The 26585-nt window shown below is 59.5% G+C and overlaps 1 protein-coding gene across 1 annotated transcript; it reads right to left on the reverse strand.

The window, feature by feature from the left end:
• Positions 1 to 585: 585 nt before the first annotated feature.
• On the reverse strand, positions 586 to 25425 carry MFSD4A (major facilitator superfamily domain containing 4A). Its single transcript, XM_054712153.1, has 10 exons — positions 25177 to 25425; positions 17222 to 17420; positions 16389 to 16649; positions 13308 to 13476; positions 12770 to 12885; positions 11391 to 11564; positions 6611 to 6758; positions 3098 to 3168; positions 1840 to 1960; positions 586 to 699 (listed from the first exon to the last, which is right to left on the reverse strand). Exons 1-10 carry the CDS (start codon positions 25404 to 25406, stop codon positions 644 to 646), a joined length of 1545 nt encoding a protein of 514 aa, XP_054568128.1. The 5' UTR covers positions 25407 to 25425; the 3' UTR covers positions 586 to 643.
• Positions 25426 to 26585: the final 1160 nt, after the last annotated feature.

Below are 26585 nucleotides of genomic sequence, written 5' to 3' on the forward strand. Positions count from 1 at the left end.
CAGCCTTTATTTTTATAAACTGGTAGGAGCTAGCCCAGCATACCACTGAATTAGTGTCCCGAAGAAAGCAAGATTCAACGTTTTCTTTTGCTGTTTTATATCACGGATGAGCTACTGATAACCAGCAGCGGGAATTTGAGGGACTTTGGACTATGAATAAGGAAAAAGCACACAAATCCTATGAGCATGCCACGGAATAACTTGGGGTTTGTTCTGATTAACTTAAAATAGATCTACATAGAACAGTGATCATCAAGCTTTGTAATTTCAACCTATATTTTCAAAATCATCTAAGAGTGACCTTCAAACCTGGGGTGTGGTCCGTGCAGGAGGCGGCCAGTGGAGTGGAGGGATGATCGTCCTCCTCCTCCCCAGGCGGGCATCCTGGACAGCTCTGAGCAAGTCTCCCCAGGGAGGAGGAAAGTCACCGGAATAGCTGGGTAAAATCCTAATGATTTGCCCAGGGAGGACCCAGATACCAGAACTCGATTTAATTTCTTCTATGCCAGTATTCAGTGGAGAAGACTTGACCCGAGGCGCCGGGGGACCGATCGCCTCCGCGTTCACCCAGCTTTCTTCCACGCTTTGGTCTCTGCTGGTGCTCAAGAGGCCGGAGGTCTTCGCCTGCCTCCTTCCCCCACTTCTATCTCTGGTAGCACTCGGCGCTTTCCATCCCACGTAGTCTGTCCTGGGGAGGAACTACAACAACAACAACAATAAAAACCAGGCAGCACGTTTCCGCGGCTCTGATGGGGCTGCAGCCAGCGCTGCAGAGAGAGCTGCCCCAGCCTTTGCTTCTCTGCCGCTCGTGGCTCCTTAGCGAGCCGGGTGGGAAGTTAGACCTACTGGATATGGACAACTGTAGGTGGAGGCAGTTTGTTGAGACTAGTGTCTGGGGCTTAGGGACTATGTCTTTCTTTTTGCCTCCCTTGATTAGGGACTTGGTGAAGTGTTCCTCATTGGACATTCAGCAAACACTGCTTGAACATGGGGCCTAAAGGAGGGCTCTGAGCTGAGTGCTAGACCGGACGGCCGCTGGTACCGGGCACCTCACAGCACGACTGTCGTTAGAGCCGATTGGGGGACCCCATCGCTCTTCTGGGCTTCACACTGATGGCTTACAGCGGGCATGTGCCCACCTGCTGAGAGAGGACTGTGGCTGCCCGCCCCTCCAGACTGTGCTTTCCATGGGGAGGACGAGGGCTCTGCCGGGCACCTTCTCTTAGGACCTGGCCATGTGCACGGCTGAAGCAGTTGCGGGGACGTGGAGACTCGGGCGGGAAGGCAGGGGAGGGCTCCAGCAACGAAAATAGCTTTGGGACTCCCCCAGCCCGGGTTCTGCGGCCGTGAGACTTGTTAGGTGTGCCTGTCCTGAAGGAGCTTTTCTTTGCCACTTGGCCCCGAGCACTTCTTTTTGACAAAAAGATTTGGACTCGAGTCAAAATCCGAAACTGCAGGGAGAGGGCCAATTGGGCTGCTGGGCTGAGTTCCAGCCAAGGAGGCAGGCTGTGCCTCTCAGGGCCCCGTGCAGGCCAGGCGAGTCCTGGCTCGCGGTCCTGCGGCCCGTGGGATGCAGGAAGCCAAGGTCACATCCATGCCCCTCTCCTAGCAGAGAAACCATGAGCCAGCCCCTCCTCGTCGCTCCTGCCCTGAGAGCGCAGCGCAGACAATCGCCTAGCAAAGCAGGAAGAGGGGAGAGGAAGCTGTGGAAAAATAAACATTTCCTTGCATTTTTCTTGGAACAGAACAGCCCTGGTGGCGTGCTGAGGGCCAGAGCATCTCCCACGTCCTCCCCTGCTCCGTCTTCCTCCCCTTGTGTAGAAACAGCTTCTTCCCTACCTGATGAGAGTCCAGGGTGCATCCTGTGGAAAAACAGGAGCAAGATGTAGAAGGTGAAAGCCAAGCAGGCAAAGATCACGCCGCAGACCAGGAAGCTGTAGCTGCCCCGAGCCTGGAACACCTGCCAAAGGGGAAAGCACAGAGACGGGGCCCTCAGAGCCTCACACGAGGATGTATGGGCGGAAGCGGCCTTGGCCGGCCCTTGGCGGGTTTTCTAGCCACGCCGAGGACGGTCACCCCGAGAGACAGGAACGTGGGCAGCAGGAACGTGTTGGCCTCGTTTCAAGGTCATGTTTCTGGAGGAGACGGAACTCCTGCTCTACAGCAGGGGTCGGACCCGGGGACCCCGGCAGTCCCTTTCAGCTCTACGCCTGGAAACTTCTGAAAAACGTCCCTATCTTCCTTACACCAGTCACTGGGTGTTCCTCTCCCCACAAGGCCTGACCAGAACTTTGCAGAGGACACACACGGACACACGTTAAAGCAGCAGATGGAACGCCCATGGACCCACCACCAACTTCAGCAGTTGGCACCAGTTTCCCCCGTAGCCCCCACGAGATCACACGGAAGCCCATCTGAGTCCCCTCGTTTGCGCACACACGGCCCTGTGCTATGCAGCTCCTCCCTGCCCAGCAGGCCAGGGCAGGGGAGCAGTGAGGAGGGGACTCTGGAGACGGAAAGACCTGGGTTGGGGGTCGTCCCGACAGTCACTAGAAGTGGGGTGGCCGAGGCGAGCTGCTTAGTTGACCTGGGCTACAGTCTGCTCCACTGCAGAAGGGGCGGGGGGGTGACAGTGTCTACACTCCAGTCTTCAGTAAACAGCAGGCTCATTTCCCCTGGTGAACACATGCTTGGTGGGTGTGGGGCAAGAACTGGAGAGCTGGCCCAGGTCCAGGGTAGGCACGGGGTCTGGGCAGGCAAGCTGGGCCCTTTGCAGGTGGCCAGAGGCTCCGAGAGGCAGGCCGAGGGAGTGGCCGGTTGAGAAGCGACGGACAAAGAACTCTGCAGCCCGATCCCTCCCAGGCCCGGGAGCTAAACGTTCCCACGGGGCCCCCTGGCCCTGCTCCCAGACATGACTTGTGTTTGCGTTGGCCTCTCGCATCCCTTCCCAGCTCCAGGTTCCCCGTCTGGAGGCTCAGCTTCCAGGGCTGGCTCAGCAGTGGGGACAGGTAACCCCGAGGGGGCCCTGCTTGCCTTCCCACCTGCTTGAAGGAGCGCACCCCAAGTGCTCCTCCTCCTTCCAGAGTTTTCCACTTACCCAGCCAACCAGCATCTGGAGGGACATCTCGCCCAGTCCTGCCCCTGTCACCAGCACGGTGGTCGCACAGCCTACGAAAAGAGAAGGCTCGGTTTAGCGAGAACAAGTCAGGAGACAGAAGGCGGCCGGCGTGATCCGGGTGGTTCTGGGAGGGGCCGGAGAGCAGCACGGCTGCCAGGGAGGACCTGCCATTCCTAAGGTTTCTCCAACTAGCTCCTACCTGGGCTTTGGGAAGGCTCGGGTCCGCTGTCATTACGGCCCTTCCCTGTCCTGAGACCTTCAACTGTTCATTGCCTCCTTGGTAAATTCCAAATCGCTTAGCCTGGCATCCAGGGCCCTTCCCAATCGGCCCGCCATCCACCTTTCCAGAAAGTCTTCTGGACCCAGGCCACCTCCACTCTGGGCAGAACGGTGTCCTGGTGCCCTGGCCAGCGCACCGCTCACCAGCCTGGCACCGACTTTCAGAGCCCACACTTCAGAATCAGCCTGGTCCCACGCCCGCCGGGTCCCCTGCAGCTCTGTGACCGGAGGCAAGTTCTCTCCCTTTTCTGGGCCTCGGTTTCCGTCTGGGAAATGGGCGCCGCAGGGTTGCTGTATGGGTCACTCTGGTGCGAGGCGTGGAGTGCTTAGCACAGTCCCGGACACGGCAAGCCCCCGGAGCCAGGCCAGCTCTCTGCTGAAACCCTCCAGCCTGCCTCAGGATCAAGTCCGAGTGCAGCCGGGGTTTCCAGGGCCCTTTATAACCTGTGCCTGCGGAGAGCCAGACTCCTCTCACACCCCCTGCTGGCAGACTGCTCTCCGGCAGGGAGAAACCATCAGCTTCGCACCTGCCCGCGCACGCACTCACCCGCTGGTCCCACACGTGCATTCCCCCTCCTCCTCCTCGTTGGGCGAACTCCTGCTCAGCTTCCAGTCCTGCCTGGATTTCCTTCTGTTCTCTCCTCATCCCATCCCTCACCCTGGGTTAGCTGCTGCTCCTCTGTGCTCCCTCAGCCCCCTCATCCCTCTCATGTCCCTCCCACCCCTCCTGGATCTCCATCCTTCTCCAGCATCTCTCCCTCCCTCCCAGCCTCGCCCACCGGGGTCAAGCCCCCGAGAGGACGTGCTGTGGCTGTTAGTGCAGTGGATGCATCACTGCTTCATCGCACTGTGGCCAGCGGATGGACGGAAGACGGTGTTTTTTGAATAACGCAGATCGTTTCCTCTGTCTCTGCATTCTCTCTCACACTGGCCCCCGCCCCGCCCTTCCCCGGAATGCCTTTCCTTTTTCCTTCTGCCTTTCCAAATTCCAGGCCAGCTCACGTCCCATCTCCCCACGAGGCCACATCGAGCTTTACCACCGGCCACTCCCTTCTCTGAATCCCAGTGGCACCCACTGTCTGTTCCACCCATTCATTCGAAAACCTTCCAGGACCTTCTGTGCATCAAGTACTGTGATGAGCACTGATGAATAACTAGAGTTAACATATATATTGGGCCCCTGTGAGCCAGTTAAGCTGCTAAGTCAAGAGCTTCACGTTCCCTCTAATGCACAAAACAATCCTCACAGGGAAGTACTGGCATCCCCACTTTTCAAATGAGAAGACTGAGGCTCAGAGGGGAAAGAAATCGAGTCACACCAGGCCACAAAGCCAGAGAGAGGAAGGCTAGACGGACGGATACTCAGGTCTGCTGACGACCTCATAGCCCTCGCCTGGCCCTCGTGCCTGGCTGGTGCCCCGGGGAGTGTGTTGTCAAGGAGAAGATGCAGATAACGGGGTACAAAAGCCTTGAGGGGATCAAACGTGAGAAGCAGGGACAGAGGAGGGGGTACCTTTCAGTGGGGATCAGGGAAGCTTCTGGGAGGGACTGAGTCGAAGGCTTTCCATGCAGAGGGTTCACGTGCCGTCGGAGTAGCCGGCCGGAATGCCGGCTCCGAGGGGAGCAGGGTGGGAGAAGGCGGGAAAGGAGGAGAGCTCCAGGGGAAGACGCAAAGGCCAGGGCCAGCTGCGTGGAGGCGGCCCCTCTGCGGCAGCTCCAGGGCGGCTGCGTGAGGGGCCCTCGCCCTGGCTCCACGTTAGAATCACCCAGCAGCTCCCGACCAATGGCATCAGACTTGGTGGAGAGGAAGCCCAGGTGCTGGGCTTTGGAACAAGGGCCCCAGGTGATTCTAATGGGGAACGGGCACGGAGAACCTCTGATGGGGGCCAAGGTGAAGGCCAGGAGACCTGCCGAGGCAGCGATGGAGGTGGTCAGACACGGGGAGAGCTGGGTGCTGTTAGAGATTCCTAGCAGGAGGGTGATCAAGGCCCGAACCAAGGCAGGGTGGGGAGAGATGAAGAGAAGATGGGTCTGAGGGATCATCTGCAGGCAGAACCAACCACTGGAACTCACTGTTATTACTGTGAAACTCTAACGCCTGCTGATCACGTAAAACTCTGTGGGATGCAGTGTGTGACATACATCAACATTATTTCCCGACTTCATTTACTTGCTGGAGGTTTGGGGATTATCCTTAGATTTCAAGGATAATTTCATTGCCATGGAACGGAGCTGGGTGTACTAGTAGCTCTAATTGCTCTGCCCCCCCCCCCACCGCCCCAATACACCAATTTCCCCCTTCCTCCTCGAAAGAAACCACCCATCTTTAATGCTGCTTTTCCGACACTCAAGGCCTAGAGTCTAGAGCAGTGGTCGGCAAACTGCGGCTCTTTGGCCCCTCGAGTGTGGCTCTTCCACAAAATACCACGGCCTGGGAGAGTCTATTTTGAAGAAGTGGCGTTAGAAGTTTAAGTTTAAAAAATTCGGCTCTCAAAAGAAATTTCAATCGTCGTCCTGTTCATATGTGGCTCTGTTGACTAATGAGTTTGCCGACCACTGGTCTAGGGCATCTCCAGGCACTTGTAAAGCAGCGGTCGCCAACCTTTCGGGCCTCACGGGCCACCAGTGGCCCGCGGACCACGGGTTGGCGACTGCTGTTCTAAAGGTAATGTTAACTGTTCAAAACACAACTATTTTCCATGAACTCGTTTTACGAAAGGTTTTCGCTACCTGCATTTGAGAGGCCACAGAAAGAGCAGGAAACGAGTGACGAGCATTCGAGGTTTCTACATCAGAGAAGCCGCGTCAGCACCCACAGCAGCGGCGGGTGCTGCTCCCATCCTGTGTGTGGAGCAGCAGCCACGGGAACAAGCCAGGGGGCGCGATTACTATGAGGTGTCAGACCCCTCTCCCAGGCTGTGGCTTCTGTGCTATGGAATGTCCACGCATGTTACACACAACGCCAGCTGGGGGTCAGCAGAGATCACTATGGGGAAAGGAAGTGGGCGGGAGAAGCGTACTGCTTCTCTGAGGCCTGAAATCACACACTGAGGTATCGTGTTGAAGAGGGGAGCCCCCTGGATCAGAACAGCCCCCCTGCAGAACCTGCTCCCACCAGTCAGGAGCATCACAGAAGATGGGGGGGGGGGCGGTGCGCCGGGCCCGAGGGAGCGGCCCGCCCCTGCGCTCAGCCCTGCGCGCGTGCACACTCACCTTTGTACTGCAGAATGTCCTCCGTGTAGGCCAGCATGCTGGGGAAGGTGCTGCTGAGGAACAGGCCCAGGCAGGCTGTGCCCACGAACAGGAAGAGGACGTTGTAGGAGAAAGCGAGCAGCACCAGGTGTGTCACCACCGCGCCGACCTGTCACGGCGGGGACGGAGGTGATGAGAAACGGAAACGCCGGGTGTCCATCTGAGAGGACAACCTGGAGGGGTCGGTCTCCTGACCTGGACAGTGAGGCCTCAGCAGCAGCGCTGTGGCCAGTGTGCCCCCCTGTGGAAGACGTGGGGACTGCACCTGCCGTAGTCCCCGGCTGCCAATGGAGCCCAGAGGGGTGAGCCCACCCAGCCATCGCCAACAAATGGCCTATCCCCACGCCCAGGAAGTGCCTGGTGAGGGGCCCTGACTGTCCCCAGGGCCCTGTGTGTAAGCACAGGGAACTCCATCCAAGGCATGAGCTCTGGGCCTGCTGGCTAGAGGCAGGGGACCCCACTCCTCACCAAGAGGAACTGCTTCTTCCTTAAAGGCCCCAAGTTCGCAGAGGAAGCCCGGGTAGCAGGAGAGGTGGTAGTGGCTGCCGGGTCCCCAGCGCCCAGGAATCCCGGCAGGACTCCCAGAGAGGGTCAGCGGCTGTGGCAGGCCAGTGTGGCTCCCCCCAGATTCGGCTCAGAATCCACGGGCAGATGGCAGCCCCTGTGATGCGCTAGGGGACCAGCAATCTTCCTAGTTCAGTCAGGGGACTGCCCCATGGGAATGTTTTTGGTAAAACAACCCTTTAAAATTTCTTTTAAAAATGTGTTTGCTGCCCTGGCTGGTTTGGCTCAGTGGATAGAGCATCGGCCTGTGGACCGAAGGGTCCCAGGTTCCATTCTGGTCAAGGGCACATGCCCGGGTTGTGGGCTCGATCCCCAGTGTGGGCCATGCAGGAGGCAGCCGATCAATGATTCTCTCTCATCGTTGATGTTTCTATCTCTCTCCCCTTCTCCCTTCCTCTCTGAAATCCATAAAAATATATTTAAAAAATAAAAATGTGTTTGTCAACATTGACTAATTTCTATACAAAGTGCATCTGGGCCCAGCTGGTGTGGCTCAGTGGTTGAGCATCAGCCCGGGCACCAGGAGGTCACCAGCTGGGTTCCTGGTCAGGGCACGTGCCCGGATGGCGGGCTCAAGCATGCAGGAGTCAGCTGATGCAGCCGATAGATGTTTCTATCTCTCTATCCCTCACCCTTCTTCTCTCTCTCTGAAATCAATAAAAGCATTTTTTTAAAAAAGCATGTGGGAAGAAACCCAGGCAGCAGCGATTTGGAGCCAGAAGACCAGGTGTAAGTGCCCTCCGTCTGGGCCTCAGAGTGGCCGATCTCTGATTCCTAGCCTCCTGCTCTGCACGGGGCCACAAAAGCCTCACCGAGGAGCAGTGGGACACAAAGCTGACAAGGGGCTCTTCAAGGGCAAAGCTTAGACAAGCCTCAGCCCGAGTCTGTGTGAGCTTTTCTTAAAGTCTCAGGAGATACGGGTCTTCTACAAGCCCCACAGCGCTGAGGTAAAATTCTCCTGGGTGAGTGCATCTGTTTCTAGGAAAAGTAAGATCCTATATAATCCTATATAATAAAAGCCTAACACGCTGTCTGGTCGTCGGTCTCCGATCAACCAATCAAAGCGCAATATGCTAATGATATGCTAAGGCCACTCAACCGCTCGTTATGACGTGCACTGACCACCAGGGGGCAGATGCTCTGACCAGTAGGTTAGCTTGCTGCTGGGGTCTGGCCAATTGAGACTGAGCGAGACAGGCCAGCCACACCCTGGAACCCTCCCACCGTCCCTCCCCAGTTGGCCAACCTCCTGTATCCCTCCCCAGCCTCGATTGTGCACCAGTGGGGTCCTTAGGCCTGGCCTGCGCCCTCTTGCAATCCGGGATCCCTCAGGGGATGTCGGAGAGCCGGTTTCGGCCTGATCCTGCTCAACGCAAGAGCTGCCCCCTGGTGGTCAGTGCGCTCCCACAGGGGGGGCACTGGCGAGTGCAGCGGCAGTGGCGGGAGCCTCTCCCAACTCCACAGCAGCGCTAAGGATGTCTGACTGACAGCCATCCATCCCCTGGAGGGCTCCTGGACTGTGAGAGGGCGCAGGCTGGGCTGAGGGACACCTCCCCCACCTGAGTGCACAAATTTCGTGCACTGGGCCTCTAGTATAGTTATAGAGAGCTAGACAGTATGGGAGAAGTCACAGCTACCCCAGGCCCGTCTGCTTTACAGATGAGTGTGAGGGAGGAAGGACTGTCACACTCACAGGTGGACCCTGAGGGATCTCCAACTGGGAAGCAAAGGCAGTGGCCGCAGCTGTGAGCCCCTCCCGTTCCTCTCCTTCCCTGGCCCCCGTCCCAGGTCCCATGCAGGTCCTCTGAGAGGCCAGGCTCCTATGGAAGCTCGGCGTCCTTACTGAGAGAGGCTCGCTGTCCAGAGAGGGATGCGCCACCAACACATCCTCTCCCCACGTGAAACACGCAAGCCACGGGCCTATCTGTGCTTCCAAATGGAATGATTTTCTTGGCGTAGAACACGGTCCTGCAGAGCCATCTGCTCTTTCTTCCTTCTCGGCCCAATTTCTAAACACGAGAGGCTGCTGTGGCGCTTCTTTGTCTGCATTTCCCACCGTCCAGCTCCGCGGTTTCAAAGGCCTCTGTGCTTGGACTCACACCCGTCCCTCCAGCCCGACCTGTGCCCAGAACCCGAGACCTGCCGAGAAAACTGTCCCTTTGACATGTCGCTGGATGACTAACAACGGGGCCCACATGGGACTTTCCCTTTCCTCCCCAAGCCTGCTCTCCCTCACATCAGCTAGCAGCTCCTGCCCTCCGGGCTCAGACCTGCATCGAAGGTGGTCAGTCCCGATCCCTCCTTTCCTCACCTACGTTCATGCCAACAGCAAGTCCTGTCACCTCCCCCCTCAAAAACCGCTCCACAAACTTTGGATCTCCCCAAACCCACCCTGACGCGCTCACCCAGCGCCGCCTCTCACGCCTGGACTGCGTGGCATCTCAGGTGGCCCGCAGGACCGGCCTCTCTGCTCAGGAAGTCTGGGTTGGGCCCCAGAATCCGATTCTCCTTTTTAAAAACCTTCACTCTGCCCTAACCGGTTTGGCTCAGTGGATAGAGCGTCCGCCTGCAGACTGAAGGGTCCCAGGTTCGATTCCGGTCAAGGGCATGTACCTTGCTTGGGGGCACATCCCCAGTAGGGAGTGTGCAAGAGACAGCTGATTGATGTTTCTCTCTCATCAATGTTTCTAACTCTCTATCCCTCTCCCTTCCTCTGTGTAAAAAATCAATAAAATATATATTTTAAAAAATAATAATAAAAACCTTCACTCCGTGTGAGTTTTCATCGTCGTGCCTAGGATGCTTCAGACGTTCTTCCTTCTCTGAGACCCAGATGCCCGCCCTCTCCTCTCTCTAAACAGCTGGCCTCGTGGCCTACAGGTCTGGTCACCAGCAGGGCCTGCACCTCACTGGTCTCCACCTCTTCTGCCGGGCACCATGTCCCCGCAGCTCCCTGAACTCCCCACTGCCTTCCCTGCTGCCCTTCATCCCCTCCCCCCTCTCCCAGGGCCCTCTTCTCTCAGTTCCTCTCTGACAATGGTGTCCTCACAGGCCGCCCAACCCTTCAGGCTCTGCCTACAAACAGGCTCACACCACCCTGACTCCTGCCGAACAGAACTCCCTTCCGCTCAGAAATATGTGCAATACTCTCACCTCCACCTCCACCTCCCTCCCACCCTCAGTCTCCTGAGCTTGGCTTCCACCTGCCCACCCAACCGCCATCTACCTTGAACAGAAATTTCTTTCTGGAGGGTCATAAACCCGTACAAGGCAAACCCAAAACCTTTCTTGGGACTCATCGTGTTCGGTCTGTGTAGCCCCAATCCAACAGTGTTTCCCAACCCCCCGCTCTGCTAGAAACCCAACCCAAGGAAGGACTTTCTGACAGTAGAGGGGCTACGTGGGAAGGGAGCGAGTTCCCAGTCCCTGGAGGTTTAAACAGACCGTGTGTCTCTCCTCGAACAGGGGTGTTATGGAGGTCAGTCCAGCCCTTCCAGGAGGTTGGGTAGAGACCTTTCTGGAATCTGGGATCCGGACCCTCGGTCATAGGTGGTGACAGAGATACATTTCAGGGTGAAAGCTAAGACCCATCACTCAGGCCCCGACCTCCCGCCTCCTGGGCAGACCAGTTCCTGGAAGGCGGCCCACATGCCAGCCTGGCTACTTGAGAATCGCCTGGGAGAGTTTCAAAATGCAAATGCCAGGTTCCAGCCCAGGGAGGGTGATTCTGAAGGCCAGGGGTTCCCCGGCTTCCACTGGTCACAAGGCTCTGCCAGCTGGGCACCAAGGAGGGCACGGGACCAACGCCAGAACCTGCTTCCCTTGCAGCTAGGTTGTGAGCTGGGACCTACCCACACACAACAGGAATCACCTCCTTCCTTGTCGGAGTACAAATGGGGGGAGGGCAGAGGGAGGAAGGGACCATAGATGGGGCTACGTGGGAAGGGAGTGAGTGCCCAGTCCCTGGAGGTTTAAACAGACTGTGTGGCCCCTCTCAGGGCGCAAGGGTAGGCTCCACTTCCTGGGTCTCCATCCTTCTTCCCCAGCATCTCCCTCCCTCTACCCTGACATCCCACCCCATTGGCAGAGCTCAGTCCTGAGCGGAGGCCTGGGGCTGTGGTAGGGCCAGGAGTGAATGGTTCTCTGAGGCTCCAAGAAGCGAGAGGAGGCCACTTACCACATTGATGAAAACCATGGAGGCCGGCTTCACGCGGGAGGAGATGGGGATGGAGACGAGCTGACCCAGGGTGATGAAGCCCCAGAACAGGCTGGGGAGGTAGCCAGCCATCTTGTGTCCCACAGACAGCGGCTTCTCCACGGCATAGCTGTACACGAAGGTGGAATAGGCGCCCTGTGGAGACAGGCCCGCTGAGCACGCCTGCAGCGCGGCCAGACCAGACCCCTGGGGGAGGAAGCCCTGGCCGGGCAGGCGGGGGAGGACCCTCCTGCTCCGAGACGCTCGACAAAGGGCGGGCTTGGGGCCAAGATCACCCAGTGCACACGGGCTGGAGCTGAGCACAGACCCTGGGCGCCACGGCTCCCGGACGGCACCTGCGCTGGCCTCGGGGTCCAGGGAGGGGCGGAGGCTCCGTGGCCCCTCGCCAGATGCAGGCCCACTACGTGTCTTATTTGTCCTGATTCCACAGAAAGCTTTTCGCTGAAGGACGTCTGCTAACGGGTGTGTGTACAAGCATCTCATTTTACAGATGAGGGGGGAGCAGCGACTTGCCCGTGGTCACACTGCGAGGTGGAAGTCACCAGCACTGGCCGCCAGGACTTTCTCCCTGGAGAGCCCCTCGTGTGGCCATCAGTGAATCAGCCACTCACACCGTCCTAATTAACCCTTAGAGGTTTCTAGAAAAAGGCATTAAACAGTGTGACAGAGGTCACCAGCGGACTGGACCGCCGGGCCCCGATCCGTCTGCGGCTGGTTTGTGTGACATGGCGAAGGAGCCCAGGTGCGGAATGTGTTCCAGGGAGCAGAGTGCCCCTGAGTTCACTTGGCATGACCTCTGCTTGGAAGAACAGGGCTCTGCCCCTTTAAATATATATATATTTTATTGATTTTTTACAGAGAGGAAGGGAGAGGGATAGAAAGCTAGAAACATCGATGAGAGAGAAACATCGACCAGCTGCCTCCTGCACACCCCCTACCGGGGATGTGCCCGCAACCAAGGTACATGCCCTTGACCGGAATCGAACCTGGGACCTTTCAGTCCGCAGGCCGACTGCTCTATCCACTGAGCCAAACCGGTTTTGGCAGGGCTCTGCCCCTTTAAAAAAAAATCGGGGTAGCCTGCACTTAGTAACAAACCCATAGGCCCCTCTCTCCAGAGTTAACGAACATGTAAACCACTGGCTGGGACAGAAGACCGTGGTACCAAGGGGCTGTGAGCGATTCTGGAAACAGTCACCCCAGAACTTTTATTTAAAGTTTTGGATCGACTGAACCACAGGTGAGGTCTCTAGGAAACCTCGATGCCTCTCTCCTGCTCTTGCCATCCCCAGATTGGAGGGTCCCAGGCAGGCCCCCCCCCCCCCCGAGGGCAGGCTCACCGTCATCCCATCGGTCATGAACAGGACCAGGGCAGCTGTGACGTGGATGGCGAAGAAGGAGTAAGGGGCCCCTTTGAAGTTCCTCCTCTGGCAGCAGCTGAACAGGTCCTCGTGCGCTGGATGAGACAGAAGCGCAGGGCTGAGCCCCGCTCCCGCCCCGGCCCCCTGCGTGCCCAGGGGAAGTGGCTGGCAGCATGGAGGACCACTCACTGCCTCCTACCTTCTCTAGCTTCAACCAACCATCTGTTAGAATCAGCCCCTGTCCACCTCACAGTCCTGGTGGAAGCAAGGCTCAGAGAGGTCAAGTAACTTGCCCCAGGTCACACAGCAAGGTTAGGCAGAATGGAGGCTGCAGCCGGAAGCCTGCCTTCCCGGTTCCCTTTGGCCAGGCTGCTCCACCTCCTGCCTCGTGAGACCACTGGTGCCAAGGTCCTTTTCCAACCTTTATCGCCTGTGACCTACGTCACCCTCTGGGGGAGGGGTTCCCGGAGAAGCCTCGGTGCGGGGCGGTGACATGAAGGTTCGTGAGAGCCCCCACCTGGGTGTGACTGAACCTTTGGGGGCAGCGAGGAGGCGGCTTCCTTCTCGGGAGGCTGTGTCTCCAGGGCGAGCTCATCTGCAGACAGGAGCAGCGGCCTCCTCTGCGGGCAGCAGGTCAGCAGCCGCTCTTTGGACAGCAGATACAGCACAGCCATGGGCACCGGGAGCTGGGGGTGGGCAGAGGGTCAGGAGAGCCCTGTTCCCGTCAGGCTCCCCCCTTCCCACGCCGGGCCCACTGCGTTCGCCTGCACGGTCGTGGGGCGCGGGTCTGCGCGGTCCTGGGAGAAGATAGCTCTTTTCCAAGGGCGCCCACCTGAGAGGCAGCCCAGCTAATGCAGCCTCGACCCCGCGCAGGCTTGGTGGAACTGCTGCCCAGCCTGAACTGCCTCTGTTTCCCTGAAAAGACAGGCACGTGCCACCTGCAAAGCTTAGACGCGCACCGGGCCTCTGCTGGCCAGGAGAGGTGCCAGAGGTCAACTCGTTTCCATAGAAGTTCTGCTTTGGTTCACCTCGGCTCTATAAACCGTGCTGGGGGATTATTATCCCCGTTTTCCAGATGGGGCCAAGGAGGCTCAAGGTGATCACTTAGTCAGAACCTGTTAGAACTGGAAGAGACCCGAGAGGTGAGCCAGAGACCCAGCGAGCATTAGCGCGGGTCACACAGCTGACTTCGGGCAGAGCAGGGCTGGCCCCCCCGGGCACCCTCGGGAGTTGTCTGGGTGATGTTCTACCCTGGGAGGCAGAGGCTGTCCTCAGGGGCTTGGTGTCCAAATGGGAAACAGAGACTCGGACTCCTTTTGATTTAAAAATGCCTGCCACAAGCAACACGCCCAAGGCCAGTGTTAGGGTGGCCGCTGAGGCGTTATGAACTCCCAGAGCAGGGAGAAGGGTCTCCCGTCTGAGGTGCCCGGAGAAGCCTCTGCCACCTCCCTCGGGTGCCCTGCATGTGTCTAGCCACCTGCTGCCAGGAGGGCCTCATCCAGTCCGGGCTCTGCCCTCACTGCCGCATCCCACCCAGCTCCTCCTCTTGGGAAAGAGGAGGCTCGGGAGCTCTGGAGGTTTCCCTGAGGCCGCGGGCCCCTCTGGCTGACGGAGGGTGGAGGGGGGAGTGTGCCCGGGCTGCGGAGAGGGAGCCTCCCCCAGCCTGCAGCCAGGCTGGCTCGCTCCAGCATTTTCCAAGCCGCCTGCACACCAGCCTGTGCTGGCACCTCCCTGCGGGCACCTTGGGGGCCTCCCTCCACCCTCCAAAGTAAGTCCAAGGTCAGACTCTGCCTGGAGAGTGAGAGCCACAGAGTGGGCCTGAATGGAGGGAGACAGTTCCCGCCCTCCGGAGGCCGGGTCTGGGGTGACGAAGCTCTCCCTCCGGTCTGATGGGGAAACAGGAACCCACACGAGGCCGAGGCCGCTGGTGCAGAAGGCCCAATGCCCGAGTGAGGGCCAAGGCACATGGCTGCGAAGAGGCCAATCACTCAGGCGGGGCTTCCAGGGAGGCGGGTGGTGGGGAGACGTCACACCTGGCATTGCCACAGGAACACACTTCATCTTCAGAAGAAGCCACCTTGGAAGTCAGAGAGTGCCAGGTGGGCAGTGTGTGTGTGTGTGTGTGTGTGTGTGCATATGTGTGTGTGCATGTGTATATGTGTGTGCACGTGTCTCTGTGTGTACGCGTGTTTCTCTCTCTGTGTGTGTGCATGCATGTGTGTACGTGCACATGCATGTGTGTGTGAGTGTGCATGCACGCCCACCCACCATCGCCCACATGCTCGCCTGCACGGCCTCATTCTCTTCTGTGTGGGCGGTTTACCTTCAGACACAAAGCGATGGAAAAAGTACGGAAACCCTGCAGCAAACAAAGCGCCTCCAGCCTGCACCTTGGGGGGGGGCAGGAGAAACCTCGGGCTTTTGTGGACCTCCAGCCTCCTGGCCCCAGAGTCCCAGCTGGCATGGTACTGACACTGTTCCTTTCCTGTGCAGGGTCTCCTTGGACATCGCGGCCCAACGCGGCCTTGTTCCCAAGCAATGATGGGCAGGCAGGAGAGGGAAGGAGCGGAGGGAGAGGGGAAGATTCTGTTCCGGGAACAGGAAGTTACAAAGGGGAGGGAAGGCCACTGAGCAGTGACTGCAGGCAGGAGTTTGTGCTGGGAGTCGGGCTTCCAGCCTGGCCTGGCCTCTTGCTGGCCCCCATCAGGGCGCTGAGCCGTGACGGTGTGACACCGAGGCTCAGAGGGACTGACCGGTGGTCTCAAGAGCCCCTTTCAGTGCCACGTGCACCGCAGCACCCCGAGTCCCAGCAGCAGCCGGGCAGCTGCCGGTCTTGCCGGAACCCAGCCGGCCCGCCTCTGGGGGTGACAAGTCGGCTTGGTGCAGGAGAAGCTCTAAGGCAGAGTGACAAGCCACACGGTGACTCCATCCCAGTCAGCAGGCCAGTGGCCACCGAAACACTCCCCACTCCCAGCCCCTGCTGGGCTCAAGCCGGGAGGCCAGGGCTGCTCCTGAGTTCCCCCCAAACAGGACCAGAGGCTGGGGTGGGGGGAATCTCCCCCCTCTCCTCCTGCCCCAGCCCAGGCTACCGTGGGAGGACCGGGCATGGGGTACAGAGCAGCAGCGGAGGTTTCCAGCAAGAGACCCGAGTCTGTGCTGATGGGGAGGGTGTGAGCTGGGGCCTCCGAGGGGCCTCAGTGTCTGACCCAGTCCAGTGAGGTAGTCAGTTTCCATTCAGGACCCTGGAGAAGAGCCCGGCCTGGCCCGCAGCCTCCGGCCCAGGGTCACCTTTACCTGACGACTTGCAGGTGGGCCCTGACTTCCCTGGGCCAACCCTTGCCCTGCTCTGTCTCCCCAGCGAACTGCAGTCACAGGGCGCCGCCCCGAAGGACTTGGAGGTGAGCTTTCCAGCCCTCCCTGTGCTCAGATAAACCCTGGGGGTCGGCTCTCCCACCCGCTTGCTTTCTCGAGGGCACTCTCAGCCCCAACCCGTTTCTCAGAATCAGAAAAATCCTCAGCAGGAGCTGGGATGGACTGGTGCTCACGACTGTGACTGCCTGCTAGTCCCCGCCCCACCCGCCCACCCAGGGGCACTCACGTTGATCAGGGCCATGATCCAGAAGGCGTAGGACACGCGGGTTCCTGCTCCGTCTGGCGGGGACGGCCCGGGGAGCGTCTGGTTGGCCCACGGCCGGGCCTCCACGTGGTGCTGGCCCAGGACCCTGGAGGCGTGGAAGAGGTGGCTGCCGGCCGTGACGTTGACCGTGCTGTTGGCCGGCAAGCAGCTGTTCTCCGACAGGAAGGGGTCAGCAATGAGGGGGCTCAGCAGAGCCCCAAAGCCCACAAAGAAATGGAGAACCTGGGGAAGGAGAGGTAGAATGGGGGGGGGGGGTGATGGCTCAGGCATCATACCCCACCCGCGTCTGCGTCCCCTCGGGGAGCCCCTGCCTGGCCCAGGTGGGAGCGAGGGCGTGGGAGGCAGGAGAGGGAGTGAGCTCCCCAGCCACCCGCGTGTCCTGGGATGATGATGACAGTGGCTACTCTCCCTCCTTTCCCAAATCTTCACCCCCCAGTCGGGGGCTGTTCCCCTGTTAGCATCCACCAAAGGGGAGAGGGCTGGAGTCCCGGGTAACTGGAGGACGAGGAAACAAGAAGAAATGCAGAGGGTGGAAGGAGACAGGAGGAACACAGCCCCCCGTCACGCCACTTCCCGGGGACAGCAAACTCTCCGGTGGGTGCTCAGACTCCCGGGAGCACCCTGCAGGCAGGGCCGTTTCTACGTCCAGACACGCCGGCCCCGCTGGTCACCCTGACCTGCGCCCCTGGTGCCGTTTCTGCATCCCCACCCTGAGGCCTGGGCAGAGGCGCTGGGAGAGACGGGCAGAGGGCCAGGCACCCTCCCGCCCCCAGCGCGTGCCCACGTGGGCTCACCTGGAGGAAGATGGCCGAGTCCTTCTGGTAGATCCTCACCAGCTGCATGTTGGCCACCGTGTCGATGCAGCCCATGGCCAGGCCCGCCAGCGCCATGACGGCGGCCAGCACCTTCACGTCGCGGCAGAAGGGGATGACGGTGAACACCAGGGAGATGGTCAGAGAGGAGGTGAAGAGCGCCCACAGCGACTGCGCCAGGCTGCGGTCAGGGAGGGGCGCGGTCAGTGGAGGGGCCCGGAGCCCGCGGGGCAGGCCCCCCACGCCGCGGTGGAAGGGAAAGGACGCTGGGAAGAGGCTCTGGGCTGCGGGCAAGATGTTGAACGAGCCCAAGTCTCAGGGAGCAGCCCCCCTCAGGGGCCGTGTTGTGAGGACTCCAGAGAGTATGTGCGGGGACACACGGGCCTTAACCAAGTGTAGCTGCTATTATTTTATTACAACAAGTCTATATTGTTTACCTGTAAATGCTTAGAGGGGAGTCTGGTTTAAGTATTTCAAGGGAACTGGGCCACATGCATGAAGCACCGTTCCCTGAACCCAAGGCCCCGCAGCGAGGTGTCGGGGCGATTTGGTGACCCCTCGATGGGCAGAGCTGTTGGGCCCTGTATCTGGCAAGTATCCAGATGGGGGGCTCTGTGGGCACCCCCACTGAGAGGCATCCCCCGGAGGAGCCCACCGCAGGTGGGCGGAGGGCCTGTCCCCCACGAGGGAATGAATGGACGAGAGAGGGGATGAATGGGGCGCCTGAGGCTCTGTCCAGGTCTTTTCCGTACACCCTGCCTGACAACCACTCTCGGAGGAAGGAAGGAAGCCTCGTGTTTCTGGGACCAGCCTGCAAGGCTGATGTGGGGAGGAAGGAGGCTGGGCAGCAAGGGGTTCTGGGAGGGAGAAGCTGTGGAGAAACCTTCTCGACTTCTGAGGAGTTGGGGAGGCCCTGCCAGCCTCTGGCTGCTGAGCGTGGGAAGGTGCAGGGCACGTGGCGAGATGTGTCTGAATCGGCAGCTCCCCCAGGCCCTGCCGCTGCCTCCCCCGGAGGTTCCGGCCTCTGCGCCCTTGGCTCAGCTCTCATCTTGCCCATCTTTGATTAAATCCTTTATCAGAGGGCTCTGCTGACCGCAGCAGTCCGCTATTTTCTCTTTCTTGTTTCCAGGCTGATCTGCCAGACAGTTTACTGACCATGACCCCTGCCTGTTCCCACTCCGCACGGTGTGAGGGGCGTGGGAAAGCTCGCTCACCCTGGCCACTGGGAGGAAAACAGGGACGCCCTGTCCCTGCCCCGGCCCCGCCAGCCCTGCTCTGTGGCCCCCAGCGCTGGCAGCCCGGGCTGCTCACTGAGTCACCTGCCTCTGATGCCAACACAGGTGATGCCCATGCCTCCATGGGGCACTGACAACGCAGGACTTCCATAACAGCTCTCCCTCCCCTTCTTTCCCCGACACAGATGTCTAAGGAGCCCAGATGCTGCACCCTCCTGGCTGGCCCGACGTCAGGGACCCCAAGAGGGTCCCTCTCTCCTTCAAATATCCCCTGCGCTGACCCAGGGCACAGCGGTGACATCCCCACCACTCACTCACCCCCTGGGGAAAGCACAGATGCCCGGGGACAGGTGCTCTCCTGAAGAGCTGGCACAGGGCCACCTGCCCCGGAGCCCTGAGTGAGCGCTCGGTCATCCGTCCTGGGGCAGGTCGAGGGACCGGCCAGGCTCAGTCACCGGGACGGGAAGGAGCTGGGGCGCGGGAGAAAGTTCACACGACAACGACTAACACTTTAGTGTCCAAGACACCTGCACATGACCATGCTGTGAGGCAGACTTTGCCATTGTTGACCCAAAGTAAACTGAGGCTGAGAAAGGCCGAGAAAGGAGCTGACAGAGACTGGACTTAACCCCAGGTCTTCCATGCCATGCTCCACGTCCAGGGAGGAGGGCACATGTGCATGTGTGTGTGCCTGCATGTGTGCGCATGTGTGCATGCGTGCATGTGTGTGTGTGTGCATGTGTGCGTGTGTGTGTGTGGCTGGAAGGCTGGTGTTGGACCACAGTCCCCGCCAGGTGGAGGGGGTGGCCAGCAGGGAGCATGCGGGAGCCTGTGCTGAGGCTGCTCTCAGGAAGCAACGCGCACAGCTACGGTCGCTGGAACATGAGCCCCGGGTCCCTCTGCTGGTGTTATGGGAGCTCCAGGCGCACTGCTGGCCTCGTCGCCCCCCTCCTCCCAGGCACCTGCTGCCGCCTGTGCATTGTGGGACCCCGTGCCTGGCACTGTGCTCGGCCCTGAGAAGGTGCTGAAAGCGGCTGGGGAAATGGGACGAGTGCTTGAGGAAGGCCTGTCTCCTCCCAGCGCACAGGATGGCGCGGGGAAAGCATGGGGGACTGGCGGGCTGATGTGGGACTCGGGGGGCGGCAGAGGCGGCGGCAGAGACATGCCAGGAAGGTGCTGAGTAGGGAAAGGGGCTGGGGGAGGGCTGGTGGCCGGTGGGCTGCCCTGTCCAGGCCTCTCCTCTCTCCCAGCTGGACCCTCTCACCCTGTCATTCTTGAGAAGGACGCCTGTGCCCAGGCCCAGTGACAGGTAGGAGGGAGGCACAGAGGCCGGCAGAAAGGAGAGGCGGGGGAGCCTGCCCAGGAAGTGCCCTCCCTGCCTCGCCTGGCCCTGCTGGGCAGCGGTGGGAGCTTGCACCCACCGGCTGAGGCCCAGGCGGGCTGACCCATCGGGGCCTGGGCTCCTGGGCATGAGGGGATGGAGACTGTTCCCAGTGAATGGGGGCAGCTGCGTGTGGATCCCAGGCTGCTATCCTCCCCGCTGGTCCTCCCAGCTGGTCCGCAGGGCCATTCCTGGGCATTCCCAAACCAGCCGGAACCAATTTCTTTAGAACAGAGAGGGACCCCTGGGGCTCATGTTCTGGCAGCCAGAGCTGTGCACCGCGTGCTTCCTGAGACCAGGCTCTGCACAGTGTCCCCTGTGCTCCCTGCTGGCCACCCCCTCCCACAATCTCCCCCCATGCTCCCTGGGTGACTCTGAGGCTGGTCCAGGGACAGCTAGAGTGACAAGGGCCTAGAAGGCCTCCCCTCATATTACAGATCAGGAACCGGGCCCGGACACGGAAGGAGGGCAGGGTAACGCTGAGCCAGGATCCAGTTTCTTGACTCGCAATCCTGGCAGAGGCCAGCGTGGAGTCGTTGATCTGCCCTCCCCTGGTCCTGGGTTCAGCGGGTAAATCAGGCTGGTTATGGGAAGAGCCCCAGGCCCAGGAACAGCGTGGGCAGTGCCGGGAGCGTTCCTTAGGAAGCTGGGAAATGTCCAAGTTACTCATTACCAGCTCCACAGGGAAGGTTAGCGAGAACAGGGAGGGAGGGCAAGGAGCCAGGTCCGCCCCGTGCCTGGTGGTGGCTCTCCTGGAGGTGCCAGCCCCGCCAGTGTGCTGGGTGACCTTGAGCATAAGCTGACCCTGTCAGCCAGGTGCTCTGCCTTACCCAGAGGGCACACGTGATCCATCACCTTGACCTGGCTTCGTGTGGTCAAGGGGCTGCTTGGCTTCAAAACAAGGACTCACAGTGAGGTGTCCGCAGCCTGTCCTGCCTTCCACCCCCCAGGGTTGGGGGAAATGACTGCCCCTGGTCGCCTCAGACTGAGCGACCCCAGGTTCGCCAGGTGAACAAGCTGCTGGCGAAAGAGGTGCAGGCTTTCTTGATGGGAAACCAACCACGGGCTCAGACCAGAGGAAGGAACTGGCCTGTGTATTGTGTCCCCGCAGGAGCCAGCATCGTGGGGAAGCAGGTCTGAGAGTGGCCTGGGGAGTCTTGCACAGAAGACTGGGTCTCGTGCAAGGGGCAGGAGGGAGCTGGAGCTGGGTCATGAGCAGGGTAGGACTTGCAGGAATTGGAGGAAGGAAGGAAGGAAGGAAAGAAAGAGGGAAGGAAGGAGGGAGGGAAGGCAGGAGGGAGGGAGGGAGGGAGGGAGATAGTGAATGGGGCAAAGAGGGGAAGAACTCAATAGGCTTCAGTTAGGAGGGTGTATCCAGGGGAGAGGCCAAGGTGAGGCTGGGAGGAGATGGGGAAGCTCGGAAAAACCACTCACCTACCCTGATGCCTTTCAGATAAAGGGGTCTCCTAAACTGCCCAGGGTGGTTAGACAGGTCCCCGGGAAACCAGGAAAGACACTCTCAACTTTTGTCTGAATACCCCCCCCCCTTCCTGTCTGACAAAGCACATACCTGCACACCCTGCCTACCACGTGGCTGTGTGTTTTATTTGAGCTATTTCCTGCTCTCCAATGGAAGGTCTAGTCCTGATTCTTCTGGCCCTAATTTGCACCCTTCTCCCTCTTGGCCTGCATGCGGTGGCCTCCTTCAACATCTCTCTCTGCTAGAAGAGAGCTAGAGCTAGAGAGAGAGAGAGATAGAGAGAACAAACAGCGTGCACACTGGTTCCTCCCCTGCACCCATTCTAACACCAAGGCTTTCCACACCCAGTCCCTCCACTGCATGTCTCCAGAGGCATCCCGGAACTATTCAGCCCTGGCCCTGGGTCTGGGGCCAGCAGCAGGCAGAACTGAGCAGGAACCCTAGAGAAAGAAGCTGCCGGGACTCTCCTCTCCAAGGCTCTGCACTCTCCCCACTCCTCTGCAACAGCTGGCCCTCTGCACGGCTCAGCCAATCCCCCCTGACAAGCAGGAGCCTGTGCAGAAGCCAGTAATCACTTAAGCTGAAAAGCACTTGCGGGGTATTAGCACTTTAACTGAGAGGTGGGGAGGCCCCGAGGAATCGAGCTTTAGAGGCTGGTTTCAGGGCTGGTGGAGGTTGTGTTTGTTGGGGAATCATGATGAGCTACCCAGCTCTGGCCAGGTGGTGACTGCCATTTACAGACGGGCCAGCCTGTGATATCCCTCCATTTCCACTGCTTTGCTCTGAACCAAAGGAGAGGGTTCTTCCCAGCATTTTGTCCTGGGGATGGAAGGACTAAGGTCCAGAATTTAAACCTGAAACACTGCCAGGACCTGCTCCCCCTCGCCCCCTCCCTCCCATCCCATCCGCCCTGCCCTACCCCCACCCCTCTGCCCCCAGCAGGAAGCCCCAGAGGCCCACAGTTTCCTTCCCAGGAGTGTCAGCTCAGGGAGAGTCAGCCGTGCCTGGGCCCAGGAGTACAGGGGATAGATACCTTGTACCCCGAAGAGCTGAAAAGGACCTACTCATAGAGCAAGAGGCGTTTCACGGTATCTGGTTCTAGAGACAAATGCCTGGGTTCACACCCAGACCAGGCCTCTTCACAGCTGTGGGACCTGGGGCAAGTCTCTTAACCTCTCTGTGCCTCAGCTCCCTTCTGCAAAACATGGAGATAACAGTAGAACGCTTCAGGGTTGCTGTGAAGACTAAGTGAGTTGACACAAGTGAGGTGCTAAGGGCAGTGCCTGGCACTGGGTAAGTGCTCAGTAAAGTTAGTTATTATTGTTGCCATGATCGTTTTCCTTTTCTGCGAGTAGGTTTCCTGCTGCAAGACCCTTTCCGCTGCCTGTTCAGAGCCCCCTGCTGAGTAAGGAGCCTGAGGGAGGTGCAGAGCCAGCGAGGAAGAGATGACCCACCTGGACGTGTATCTGCGCGCCCCCCCCCCCCCCCCTTTCACAAAGTCCGGCACAACAGCCTGCCATTTAGAACGACACTCATTCCCCTTTTGGTTCAGTGCACGAAAAGGTTGCGGGTAAGGGAGCGTTTGTAAATCAAAATACTTAGAAAACAAGAACAAAGCCAGAAAAACACCTTGACCGACCTCTAATTAAACTCCAGGCAGACCGCCTCACACCTGTCAGAACGGCGACCATCAATAAATCGACAAGCACGCGCTGGCAAGGATGTGGAGGAAAGGGAGCCCTCGTGCACAATCGGTGGGACTGCAAATTGGCGCCGCCACAGTGAAAAACAGTATGGGCGTTCCTCAAAAAAAAATTAAAAACAGAACTTCCATAGGACCAGCAATTCCACTCCCGGAAGAAATCTAAAACGCTAATTGGAAAAGACAGACGCACCCCTACATGGACTGCAGCCGTATTTACGATAGCCGAGATATGGAAACTACCCAAGTGCCCATCCGTAGACAAGTGGATAAAAACGTGGCGGTACATAAATGCAATGGAACATGACTCGACCACCAACGACGAATGAAGTCTGGTCTTTTGTGACAACATGGATGGACCGAGAGGCTATGTTGCTAAGTGAAATAAGTCAGACAGAAAAAGACAAATACCAGGTGATTTCACTTACTAGTCTATGTGAAATCTAAAAAAAAAAAACCCACAAGCAAACAAAACAGAAATAAACTCACAGATACAGAGAACAAACTGATGGTTGCCACATGGGAAGGAGGCTGAGGAGGATGGGTGAAAAGGGTGAAAGGATTAAGAAGTACAAATTTCCAGTTATAAAAATAGGCACAGGCTGTAAAATACAGCATAGGGAATAGAGTCAAGAATATTTTAATGCCCGTGTCTGGTGCCAGATGGGTACGAGACGTAGCAGGGTGATCAGTTGACAAGGTATATAAATGCCTAACCACTATGTTGTACCCCTCACACTAATATAATATTGTATGTCAAATGCAATTTTAGAAGTAAATTAAGAAACACCTCTAGGCAGAATCAGAATGGATCTTAACGCTTTTAAAGATTTTCTGAATCTCATATACACCATATCCTGCACAAAACCCACAGAAACGTTAGTATTCACAAGGAGAGGTGCTTATTCAGAGGAGAATTCTTCCGTTTACGAGAGAATTTCGTAGTGGGGATAATTGCTCCCTAACTGATCATGTTTTGCCATTTGAGTGGCTTAAAGTGGGGCCCATCTGTATGACACCTGTGCCCCTCTCCATCCGCTCTGGAAGTGAGGCGGACAGGAAAGCCTGCCCTCCTGGATACCTCTAGGAATGAGCCCAAAGGGGTGGCCCTTGGCCCAGCGTGGCCCCCCAGAGCTGTCTCTGGGAGAGCCCTACTGAGGTTCTGCTCCCAGGCTGTGGGCCTGCTCCAGCCCCTGCAACCCAGGAAACCGGCCGGCCGCGCGGGGACTAGAAAAATCTCCCAGCAGCTTCTGGCTTGCAAGTCATCTACCCCCGTTTTGGCTCTGCTCTCCCAGCTGCACTGGGAGGGCGATCCTGTACCTTCCCACAGGGCTCCCTGGAGGCGCCCCATCCAAATCGAGCAGGGGATTGAAGCTCTGCAATGAAATCCAAAAGGAAGTCTCTGGGGCCATGCCAGGCACTCCAGGGCCAGTCCTGGGCAGGGGCCAGGGAGGAGTAACTGGGGTGAGGGAGTGGAGGGGAGCTGGCACAGGGACAGGGCCACCTTTCCCCGCTATAGGTAAGACACCTGCACCTGCCCTGCAGGCCCTGGAGGGAGGTCTCGCAGGTGAACGGGCTCTGCCTCCAGGTGCCCTCTTCCTCCAGTGCTGGCCCCTGGCCCCTCAGGAGCAGGAACACACGGGACCCTCGAGCCTGTGCCACCTGGGACCAGCGACAGCCTGTGGCAGCTGATCTGAACTGATGGTGAGCGCGGAGCTTGCCCGGGGGCTCGGTCAAGCCTCAGCCGGCTCTGGCACCTCGCCGGCCCCAGAGGGGTGACTCCCATTCTCCTTCCACCTCACGTCCAATCCCCCAGGTGCAGAGGCTGAGGACAGACCTCAGACCCGCGCAGGAGGGGCCCTCCCTACAAACTCCATCACCCCTCTGCCCGCGGGGTGTGGGTGGGGGAAGCGGCTGAGAGCTGGGCTGACCCCCTCCAGGGGTGAGTGGCGGCCAATAAACAATCCAGTCTCGGGGGAGAGTTTCCCGGGAGAGCTGGCGTGGGGGGGAGGCCTGGGGGACACGCAGCGGGCGGAGGGGGAGAGTGGTCGCAGCACCAGCGCCGTGGGGCCGTGCCGGCCGGGGGGCAGGGCCGGGGTGGGCAGGGCAGGGCCGGGCAGGGTCGCGGGCCGCACTCACGTCCTCTTGAAGACGCCCCCGAGGACGCTGCCCAGCAGGAGGCAGAGCTGCTGCGAGAAGAAGACCCAGGAGATCTGGGCGAGCGAGCTGTGCGTCTGGCAGCGCAGGTCCAGCAGCGTGGGCCCCAGGAAGGCGATGCACAGGCCGAAGCTGAAGAAGACGCTCCAGTAGGTGAGCGTGGGCTGCAGGTGGCGGCGGAGCAGCCCCGACAAGCGGCCGTCGCAGCCCATGGCCCCGGCCGGCGGCGGCTGCCCGGAGCGCGGTGCCGAGTGCCGCCCGCGGAGGGCCCGCTGGCCCGCAGGCCGGCGCCGGGGGAGGGGCCGGGAGGGGCGCCCGGGAGGGCCCCGCCCCTGGGCCGGGGGTGGGGGCGGGTCTGCGGCCGCGGGCTCCGTGTCCGGTGCAGCCTCGCGATCCTTCCCGCACCCACAGTTCTCCCGCCCCCGCGTCGGAAGGCCAACCAGGAGCCGCTCTCCACGCCGCCCTCCTCCCACCCGGCTCCCGGTCCCGCCAGCCTTCCTACGCAGCCCCCAGGTCGGAGGGGCCCCGAGTGCCCATTTTAGAGCCGGGCACACTGAGGCCCGAGGGGTCATGGGCGTGCGGAGAGGCTGGGAGAGCGCCTTCCCCAGACACCAGCCTGGGCTTTGGCCGTAGAGGAGCCCCCAGCCTCCCTCCTAAACTGGAGGCTTCGCAGGCGGAATTCAGAGTCTGCCAGCGCCTCCCATCCTCTGAACAGGAGGCACAATCTCCTACATCTATTTTTCCATGGTTTTCAATAGAACCCTTAGGACAGAAAGCCCTAGAAGCTACCCATCTTGGCCCTAAGCTCAGCGGAAGGGCTTGTAGCCCATCCTCAGCTGCAGCGCGTCCCTTGCTCCTTGGACAGGTGCGGGGATGGGGGGAATGTGGATGCTGGTCCAGACGTCCTCCTTCCTATTTGGGGGAGCAGAGGGGACAGAAAGGGGAGGGTGGTGGCCTGGGGAATCCCAGGAGAAACCTGGAAATAACCCTCTAGGAGAGAAGAGTTCTGGGGGAAATTCCTGTTTTGCTGGGAAAAGCCGGAAGGCGTCGGGATGGGAGGATGTTAGCCTCCAGGCGGGGAGTCCTTGGAGGGCCTGCCTCCCCCACAGGTGGCCCCTCAGCCCAGGTGGTCACAGGGCTGGTGGTGCTGGTGTGTGTGGTCCTGCCCCTGAGCCCGGACTCTGGCCCTGCATTGTTCCCTGGAGGCAGAGCAGTAAGGCCCTGCACTGCCACCCCTGCCCTGGTGTCCTGGTGGTGGTGGGAGCCATTATTCATGCCCACTCACACACACCCCGGGGGGGGGGGGGGGGGACCAGGGCTAAAAGGACTGAGGAGGTTGTGGTGCCCTGTGACAACCTGGCATGAAATAGGGACAACCTACTTCTCCTGCA

Source organism: Eptesicus fuscus, chromosome 22 (assembly GCF_027574615.1).
Source record: "Eptesicus fuscus isolate TK198812 chromosome 22, DD_ASM_mEF_20220401, whole genome shotgun sequence".
Taxonomy (NCBI): Eukaryota; Metazoa; Chordata; class Mammalia; order Chiroptera; family Vespertilionidae; genus Eptesicus; species Eptesicus fuscus.